This window comes from Coffea arabica, chromosome 8e (genome assembly GCF_036785885.1).
Source record: "Coffea arabica cultivar ET-39 chromosome 8e, Coffea Arabica ET-39 HiFi, whole genome shotgun sequence".
Classification (NCBI taxonomy): Eukaryota; Viridiplantae; Streptophyta; class Magnoliopsida; order Gentianales; family Rubiaceae; genus Coffea; species Coffea arabica.
Window position 1 is genome coordinate 30,457,546 of NC_092324.1, and position 10,372 is coordinate 30,467,917.

At 37.4% G+C, this 10,372-nt stretch overlaps 1 protein-coding gene across 3 annotated transcripts; it reads right to left on the minus strand.

Moving 5' to 3' along the window:
- Window positions 1-517: 517 nt before the first annotated feature.
- Window positions 518-9,990, minus strand: LOC113703719 (cytoplasmic 60S subunit biogenesis factor REI1 homolog 2-like). 3 transcript variants are annotated; one of them, XM_072061223.1, is made up of 8 exons: window positions 9,773-9,990; window positions 9,493-9,609; window positions 5,941-6,018; window positions 4,698-4,836; window positions 2,286-2,867; window positions 2,015-2,184; window positions 1,686-1,904; window positions 518-861 (listed from the first exon to the last, which is right to left on the minus strand). In XM_072061223.1, the coding sequence occupies exons 3-8, from the start codon at window positions 5,943-5,945 to the stop codon at window positions 702-704; spliced, it is 1,275 nt and encodes a 424-aa protein (XP_071917324.1). In that variant the 5' UTR covers window positions 5,946-6,018; window positions 9,493-9,609; window positions 9,773-9,990; the 3' UTR covers window positions 518-701. The 3 variants fall into 3 exon arrangements, with proteins under 3 accessions (XP_071917324.1, XP_027080976.2, XP_027080977.2); XM_027225175.2 differs by lacking the exon at window positions 5,941-6,018 and having other exon boundaries at window positions 9,773-9,988; XM_027225176.2 differs by lacking the exons at window positions 5,941-6,018; window positions 9,493-9,609; window positions 9,773-9,990 and adding an exon at window positions 5,049-5,894.
- Between the last annotated feature and the right edge of the window lie 382 nt (window positions 9,991-10,372).

Genomic DNA, 10,372 nt, shown 5'->3' on the forward strand with positions numbered 1-10,372 from the left:
TTAGCCAATCCGTCCTAAAGATTATTATATCTATTGGTAATAACATTGTCATCGTCAAAACTTAAAGGAAATTCACACACTAAGCACAGTCGCCATATATAGATAAAAAGAATAATTCAAATTTATTGAAAGAGATAGAATTTGTTTGAAGACAGAAATTTGAAGTACATTTGATTGGAGCTTCGAGGATAACTGAAAGAGAAATGGATAAAATCCAAATATTTGTTAGCCCATCAATTCTCTTCAATTAAACACGCTACAACTACAAGAGAAGCAGTGATTAATTCGTATCATGCCCGTCGGGCACAATCAGTTATCCGTGGATCACATAGGGTGGTTTGCGGTCTGTCTTGGGCCATCATTGTGTTTAGCCCAAATCAGGGGCATGCAAGTTAGAATTTTCTTAAATAAAAATACAAGGCACAAATCAAATTCCTGCATCTAAATTGGCAAGATATCCAGCTCTTGCCTTTAGATGCTTTATCCGACGATGTTTATGGCAGTTTCGGACTCCAAATAGTGAATTTACCAACTCTTTATGAGGAGAACATCATAAAAGCATTCCATTTTGGTTGTCCTAAGCATTCAACATATCACTACACCATCAGAGTACTGAGGCCACAACCGATGTGGTCTTGCAGCATCCTATGTATAAGAACTGAAAAACATTGTAGTATCACCAGTAAAACCATACTGAAACGCTAATGTGTTACATTCTTGGGAAGGTTGCGGATGACGTTACTCTTCATGCCAATCTTGGAACGCATAGCCTCCACGCCAGACCTACTCATGGCCTTCAACACCTTCATCCTCACAATATGCTCTCTTGACTGCACCGTTGCCAGACCCATGCTCCTATACCTGCAGATGATCAAACACTTGCGCCCATTAGATGATTGTTTTATCATATGTATTCTGACTTTCTTAAACATGGTTTCAACCTTCTTTACCAAAACCCGTGTGTTATTCTGTTTCTTTTCTAACCAAACTACCAGAATTTTGAGTGCAAATGTACGAAAAAATTCAAGCACAGAAGTAAATATGTCATCACAAATTACAAGATACTCACCCGCCCAAACCAACAGTCTATCCACAACACCCTACAAGTTTCCTGCACCTTGTGTCAGCAATAGATTCCTTTCATTGGTTAAATCCCAAACATTTTTCCCACCTTTAAGTTTGCTTAGGTTTCATAGATACTTCAATTGCATGAGGCCAACCAGCCGAACTTCTCTAGCTGGTTAATCCAAGTTATTTTACCTTAAATTTAATCGTTAACAAACAAGTTCCCACCGGTAATACAGTCCGCATGAGCAAAATGTAGATTATTTTTTTCAAAAAACACATTGGCAGTACATGGCTTAACAATGATTATATTAATTCAAGGGCAGTCTATTCATTGCTACATTGGGTTAAACCAGTCTGTAGCTGAGAAAAATGGGCTGTGTCGCACTTTGTTGGGTCTCTACAAGGGTTTTGAAAAAAATTAAAAGATCAAGGAGATAACACTATGGTTGGATAAGCAAGATAGATTCTGTGTCAATTTTGTTTTGTCCTTTCAATGGATGAAGAAAGCATAATTATATAGAAGAATTGCCACACAGACTCTCTTTCAAATAACGTAATGTTATGTGGTATGTAGGTTTGCCAACAAACAAGACAGGAGAAAGGGTCCAGATCCAAACCGTGAAGCTAATGCAGCAGTAATAGCAACATCAGTTGCAGGCATTGGACGTGGTTTCTGGCGGTAGTATCGTAGAAATTCCCTTGATCCAAGTACTCTTGTTGACATTCCCCCTTTGTTACTCCGGGTTATTATGAGCTCAGATCCACCACTTCCAAATTCAATCCTGTTTTGACTATCATCTGCCACAACTAGTTGCTTACCATCAGCGTCAGTGTAACTGCAACAAACAATGTACTTATTTCAGAGACAGTATAGCTTAAAATGCTGGTTAATATTCTCAAGCTTCATTTCATTATAATAAGAGAAATATCTTGTGAAAGCCAATACCTGCTGCTGCAATCGTAAAACTCTTCTAGTTCTGCTTCCTCATCATCTCCTCCATCACCATAATGCACTTTGCAATGACTTCTTGCTTCCATGTGCTTCCTAACTGCTTCGAGACTGCCAAAAGGATGGCATCTGTCATTGCAATATAGACACATATGATCCCTTCTAACCTGAAGAATAGCATACAAACATATCAGTTACTATTCCTACAGAGCATTGCAGGGCAGATAGAGTGCATAATTTTATTTCGGATAAAGTATGCAGTCACTACCTTCAAGCCAAGATAAGTAAGCAGGCCTTTTGGGTCCTTCAGATATTCAACATCAGGTATATAAAATCCATGCCACTTGTGCATGTGAACCATGCAGCTTTCTATTGTACCATGCTCTAAGTCACACATAAAGCAACAAGATGGGTCCAACTCCTTCAAAAACTGATCTGGATCGCTACCTTCATCCTCATCCATAGAATTTTGCTCATTCATATTTAGCTGCGTCAGAGAATCGGTGGCCTCACCCATCAAGTCTTCCTCTGGGTCAACCTCCTCCCATTCACTCTCTTCACTTTCTTCATCGTCCAACTCATTGTCTTGGGAAAGCTTATTAGGAACTCGCGGTTGGAAAGGTTTGATAATAGCATTTGCACCTTCATGATTTCCAACTCCCTGGGAAGCTCGTAGCGAGTGACTTTTAGACTTTAGATGCTGAGCATGTGCCTTGGAACTTCTATAACTTTTGCCACAAAGACCACAACTATAGAGCATTGGAGTTTCATTTAAGTTTTTCTTCTCTTCTGCAAGTGCAGACTGTCTAGCTAAATATAGATCTTCTGTCACGCCAGGAACTCCAGCAACCTGGAATAAAATATATATATATATACATATATATATATATAACAGTAAAGACAGTGTTTAATGCACAATACATATCACCAGTATGCTCAAGGCATGGTTGCACATTATTTGATAAATTGTGACATGCACATTCAATCGTTGCATTTGACAATATTAGTGGTTTTGTAGCATCCCAAGTTATTAAAAACCTTTTCCAAGAAAGTATGGATGCATGACACAAACTTGCAACATTACAAATTGAAATGGCACTTTTGCTTGCCTTATTGATTACTGCTGCTTATTTTACTCAAATCTTACAGCAGTAAACCTTGTAACCCTACAGATAATGACACAACATGATGCATTCTGGCTGGAAGTTCAGCCCAATAAAATCAGTGTGGACCATCACATGTGTCAGGGACCAACACACTACCCACATGCTCTAGAGGCACTCGTTGAGGCTACACAGGTGATATGCTCTTGCTGGTGTGAGCTTGCACATAGTATTTAGCAGGATTTAAGAATTAGAAAATACGCATGCACTACCGAAAAGCTTGTGGAGCATAAGATTGATTTCAGAACATAAGTTGTAGAGACTTTAGAATGGATTTTTTAGCTCCAAAATATGACGACAAGGCAGGAGGAGAAAGAAGTAACAAAAGGGGAGGAGGAGAAGAAATTCACCAATTCTCTCAAAATTTATTTGATAAGTCAAGCTTGTGAAAAATATTTTGCACTTAATTATGATGAGAAGTGGGTAGAACAAACACTGGATACTGTACTGATTTGAGTTTTTTATTCAACTTTGATGGAATATTGTTATATTCTGTGTGCATCCTGAAGTAGGGAGCTAGAATCTCAACTTGTCCATCAATTGGACCATGGCCTTTCTGCCTCCTTTTTCCTTCTTTCCACTTAACAATGTCTCAACAACAAACAAACAATCTGAGTCTGAATGCTCAAAATCTAGATAAGGACATAGTGTACCAATATCACCAAAGAAATGATACCTCCCCAAATCTCTACAGATTCATTGCTAGGGGCGACCGGGTCGACAGCTTGTACTGTCTATACTAACCATAAAGATCTTGTCCAAGGCTACCTAGACAAACTGCCAGAGACCAATTGACAAAGCAGAGAGCCAAACTAGTGGGTTAATAACTACAAAAAGCTTCATTAGACAGGTAAACCTATTCAATGTGTTGATTCTTCTCTAACTAGATGCCTACCTTCGCACCTTAGAGAGAAGGTGGAGTCATTCTAAATCTCTTCATTTATTTCGCATTTTACATCCTATAAATAGACTCTAAAAACAGAACAAACTGGCAACTTTACCTGACAAATTGGTCCACCAAAGCTGCTGCTATGGTGGCTGTCCATTGGAATTCTAGCCATGCAAGACCCTTGGAATCCTAACAATGCCTAACCCTCACTGAACATGCTTGACCCTTGAAATTCTGAATATAGCTACTACATAAAGCTCCAACTATCTATCATCAAAATGCAGCCAAATACCAGCTAGTGGGACACTGAAATACACATACACTGAAATCAGCTGAAAAATCACAATCTCAGTCCTAAATCGGTTACAATCTTGTCAACCTTAATTTTCTTCTCATATTTTAGTGTCCATAATTTTCTGTCCCGCATAATTCTCTCATAAAGTCTTCATAGAATCTTAGGCTAGAATTATTGTGGACAACTACAAAGCAACGTATATACCCTGGCTAGAGCTGTCCAAAAGATGCCAAAAATAAGCTCAAAAACTACCCAAATTAAGATATGTTGCAAATTATGTTAAAAACAAAAATGGGAAAAATTGTTCCATTGATGAGACAGAAAGTAACTAACCTTGCGCTTGAGGTTGTAACGGTGCCATTCGGATTTGTAATGGAGCTTCTGCTCAATTTCATCTTGAAATTCCTTATTGCAAGCGTTACAGGTTAACCCCGGCATCTCTTCCTCCCTTCCAAACTTCTTCCGATAATTCCTGCACAATGAATCGAATGTAAATATCAAAAGCCAAATATACAACGTAGTCTGCCCTATTGGTCGGTGCCGCCGCCGACCCCCCAGGCTTCACTCATCACATACGTCAGCAATGACACCCATGGAGCCCACACAAAGCAGGAATTTGAAAAAAAAAGACAGAAAACTTTGAAATTAAAAAAGGCTTGATGATTAGGTGAAATAGAGAAAGACCTCTGGACGAGTTAAGGATAGTGCGCAAGGAGAATACAGCGGAGACGGTGCTGGTTCTGTTAGAGTAATTGCAGGGATGGTAGTGGTAGTGGTAGTGGTATGGTGGTGGTGGTGGCGGCGGCGGCCCGTTACTGTGAGCTAATTTTGCAGTTAGCGATGAAAATACTTTTCAAAATTCAACCAAACACCAGAAAATATAGTGAAATTACTTTTCTTGTTGGGAAAATAAATTAAAAAAAAAAACATTTTCACAAGCAAAATTTTTGTGAAAATTGTTTACACCAATCAAACAGACTCTTGGGGTCCGTTTGGTTGGACTGAAAATATTTTCTTAGGGAAAATATTTTCCATCGAAGTCATTTCCTGGAAAATCACTTCCTTCCCCATAATTTTCCAGTGTTTGGTTATTAAGTGAAAATATTTTCCAAATTCCTTTTTTCATAATTTTCTGGTGTTTGGTTTGTCAATGAAAATATTTTCTGATATATTTGTTGATATGTTGCAAATATTTTTCTACTATCAAAACATTCATTTCATTACAAGCTAATTTTAGTTTCTATCCATTATAATCATATTATCATTTCTATAAAATACCCATTCATATTATACCATGAATTCTTAAATGGAATTATTAATGGAATCTTGGATTTATTCATAATTTGTTAATTCTTGCTGCCGATCAATGGAGCTTTCGATTAGCAAAGTCCAAGGTCAAGCATATGAGTATTTGACAGATAATAGCAAACTCGGTTAGAAAATTCATAGCCCACCCCTCCCAAACCAGTTGCTGTTACTTCTCACATGTAACCCCAAACTTATCTTTCATGGCATCTACCACACATGTAAATGAACTTGATTTAAAGCTATTGTTAGGCCTATTCCCAAGTTTCACCTCATCGGCAAGAATCTCAAGCATCAAACGCTCCATAGGTCTTGACCACCTAAACTGTTTCTCTCCCTTCTTGCCCATCTTCAAAAAATTAATCAATTTCAATAGTCATCACCAATAAAACAAACTTATAACAATTATAGCCAACTATTTGCAGAAACATTAACAATTGCAACAAGAATGAAAATCATGACCCTGGAAAGCATAAGTTAGTTCTCAATGGACAATCAAGGTGGTAGTGTTAAACCTCCTATCTTGCAATAGCAAATCCCCCTGTCTATCTATCCATGTTTAAAGCAACTGCAGTAGATAAATTCAATCCATAGAGTAGTCAGAGTATACTATCCTAGCAGATAAATATTGGAATCTAGCAAAGCTCAATTCACTTCATGTTCAAGAGTAGTTAAACAATTCAAGAGTAGTCTTCTTTGCATGTAATCTACATACATAGCATGTGCAATTGCGTCTCTTTTCCTTGCCCATTCTCTATTTTCTGCTCGTCTCTCACTTTGTGTTTGATAAGGCTGTGTGTAAGATGCTTGTTCAGTCAGAACATTTGGAGTTTCAGATTGTTCCTCTTGAATGACCTCTTCCATGAACATGTCATTTGGAACATGTAATTATACGACTCACATAAATTAAGACAAGTACCTTGCGGTACTTGTAGACCCCTTGGTCTTGTAAGAGCATCTTCAAGAACACAAGAATCGTGTGCCAATCCTTCCCAACCAGCAAGCACGTATGAAAACTTGAGGTCAAAAGAAATAGTAGCTAACACATTTTGAGTTGGGTAACCCTTTCGACCTCGAAATCTTCCTTGAATTCCAAGGGGTACACTTGCAACATGTGTCCCATCTATAGCCCCTACACAATCCTATTTTGTGATATCAATTAGATATAAAATAATTTCTATTATTTGAGTTAATTAATTTTTATACAAAGAACTGGACTTGCAGCAAACCAGGGGTCGTATCTTCGACTATTACGGATCTCTCGTGGAGTCGCACCATTTGGCAATTGTATTAAATCTGGATATAGTTTCAATATGGCATCAAGTACAATGGAAAAATAGCGGTGTATGGTTTCAGTTGACCTATACAAGTACCCCCCAACCACTCGAAACCTCAAATTATAGCCAACTATTTGCAGAAACATTAACAATTGCTCTCTTACTGACATATGAATGGTAGGTTGTAATAATCCTCTAATGGTGAGAGTATTTAGTAATTGGAAAAATGTAGTTTGGTCCATTCTAATTTGGTCTATACAATACGAACTACTTCCATATAATATGCTATCCATGTAATCCTCTCTAGCTCGCTCCCTATTAACATGAGGTGGTTTAGGTATAACAACTGGAGTTTTATAGACTTCAAGAGCTGCATATCCTGCTGCTAGGACTGAAGTGGCAGCACCAATTACAATAGCATCCTCATCGTCATCACTACCGGGATCCATCTATGAAAATTCACGTAGCAGTAGACTATTAGTAGTGTACCAGAAAAAGCCAGAGTGATGCAGGGGTCTCAATTGCAGAGTGATGCAGGTTATACCAATAGCAGTTAATGTTCTCCTTAAATGTGGACGGGCCCAAGAAAAATAAGAGTATAAAAGAGGAAACAGGCCAGAAGAATGAAAGAGTAAAACAGAAGTGCCCTGCAGGTGTTAGAGAGGGATGAAATCATCAAAAGGTTTCAAGAAGTTACAGCACAATTGGAACAAGCTCTAAGTGGAATATCTTTTGAAAACATTGACATATCTGATGAAGTGAAAGAACAGGTATGGTATATATGCCTCTCTGCTGGAATTTTGTGCAGATGGAATATCTTTGGATTTAAATGAATTCCTTTACTTTCTCTCGATTTAAAGAAGTTTCAGATAAAAATGTCTCTGTCTTACCTATTCAGCAATATTGAGATGCGGTTCACTGTCTATAGCCCAATATGTTACATGTACTCACTTGGTCCGTCATTATCTTACCAGCTAGGTCTATGAGTACCTCCTATGAGTTAAGTTCATGATGGTTCACAGCATAAGTTGAACAATATCATGATCTCAATTAGCTTTGTTATCACAACTTGCAAAAGGAGTTGAAGATTTCCTGAGAAAATAAATCAGAAAACAACTTTTCTGTTTGTAGGTTGAGCTTGTTCTGCCAAAACACAGAAATAAGTACAGATATTCAATACTTCGGATTGTTTTTTCTTTCCTTGTGGAAAAGGAAATAATGCACCAGAATGTGAAATACCTGATAAAGCATTGACATGAGATTCAGATACTACATTCAAGAAGTGAAAGCAAAACAACCAACGGAAGCCTTCAAAGGAGCTTTATTTGATGCTAAATAGAAAACCAAATCATGTGCACAAAATCTGCTGTCTTTGCAGCTTGTTGCTGAATGAAAAATGTCTTATCATTACCACCACCACTGTGTACTTCAATTCACTCAAATAATTGTAAAAACTCTAGTACCAGGATCCGCATTGAAACAAGTCAACAAATTAACAGGTCATCAAGAATTTTTTCAGCATCTAGAATTGTTTATCGATCTAGCAATGTGAGCTATTGTTAGCATTCTGAACAGATGTCTATTTTGCTTTTTCTATTCTCTTTTCGTCCCCAGTCCATATCTGTAGGACATTTGAAACACTTAAAAAGCTCCTAAAAATTCTTTGCTTCATGGTAACCAGTCAAAACTCAAATCAAAAGTCTAAATCTAGGGACTGACAAGATCATATTGCTATATTGACCAAAAGGCTGAACAAACAGCCATGTATTCACAACAAAATGCAAGAGCTTCAATGTAACTGTTCAATTTGTCTCTGGAGTAAAAGCATGCCTTATTAATAACCATGAAAATTAAGATCTTCAATGTCAGATTCTAATTTTGAAATCATAGGGCAAGTGTGCATGTGGGGCAGCAAATCTGTTCCTATTCTTCTTTTCTATACTAGTTTTCATTGCATCACAATGCCAAGTGAAATCGTTTGATGAATCTATTGCCCCCAGAAGAGCTTGTAACTAATACCAAATTGTAGTATATGTGCTTGGTCTAATACCAAATCGTTTCAATCAAGCAGCTGCGGCAAGAATCAGCCCGTGGCTTCACAAACTCAATGAATTCACTAAAACTTTTACAAATGGTCTAAAACCCCCAAAACTCAGCAGCCAAATTAATTCATTAGCATCAATCAAATCAGATTTAACCCTAATCAGGTAAGAACAAACTAAAACAAAAGCAACCCACAAAAATTCATTCAAATGGAACTTCAAGAATCTACACCAGTAATTCTAGACAATTTTTCAAAGGAAAAGGGAGGAAAAAAAAACTAACAAGAAGCTAGTTCCGATGGCGGGCACAGCTCACAAACAAAAAGCAGACTGAAGAGAGAGAGAGAGATGGTTACCGGCTGCAATGGCAAAGTCTAGTTCCGATGACTAGAGAAATGGACCACACAAACTCACACTCACACAAACGCATCCACACATGACCGTTGATATTGGCAGCTTTTAAAGGAAAAAAATAATGAGAGAGAGAGGGAGATGATCTGTTACCTCCGAAATTGGGTCTTTGTCGGAGTTGGAGATGCTGCCTGCGAAGAATGGATTTGTTTGCTGATGAGATGTCGCCGGAGGCTTTTATCGATGGTTGCCGGAGATGAGGAGATGTCGCTGCGGAAAAGAAGACTAATTTTTAGAAAGGAAAATAACTTCACGTCCTCTGGGTGTAATTTATTTTCTGTCAGAAATTATTTTCCCAAAATAATTGATAACCAAACAAAAGAAAATATGAAAAATCTTTTCTGGAAAATCTTTTCCTTCCAAACAAACGGACCCTTGATGTATTTCGTTTTCCGTGAATTTTCGTTCAGCGGTAACGGGGCGGTGGTGGGTTTATTCAAGTTATAGCTTTCTCATCTTCGTTTTGTGAATTCCAGCTACAGCGGTGTTGAACGTGGTGGGTTTGAGAGAAATCCGACGACTTAGGGCAACGGGATGAAGAATCATTAGTTGGACCGTTTGGTAGGGTTTCTTTTAACAGCAGTTAGCATCCTTGACATTTTGAAAATATCACTTACATCCCCTATTAATTGTAAAATAATTATATTAATTCTCGCTTCATACCAACATATATATCAAATAAATGAAGTTCAAAAAATTTAAAAAAAAAGAAACAAAAGTTACTTTCTTTTCTTTTCCCTTTCTTTAACATTCTATCTTGTCCATTTTTTTTTGGATAATTATGCATTTTTTGGTAAATTGTCGTAAACTAAATTTTGTTTATCTTTTTTTTTGAGTAATTGTTGTAAGAGTGTAGTACAATTTCTTTGGTTATTTTTGTTTGATTTTTATAATGATTTAGTACAATTTAAAGGCTTGAGTCATGATTGAGAAGAGGTTGGAAAAAAGTAAGGTTCACAAAAAATTTAGTTTC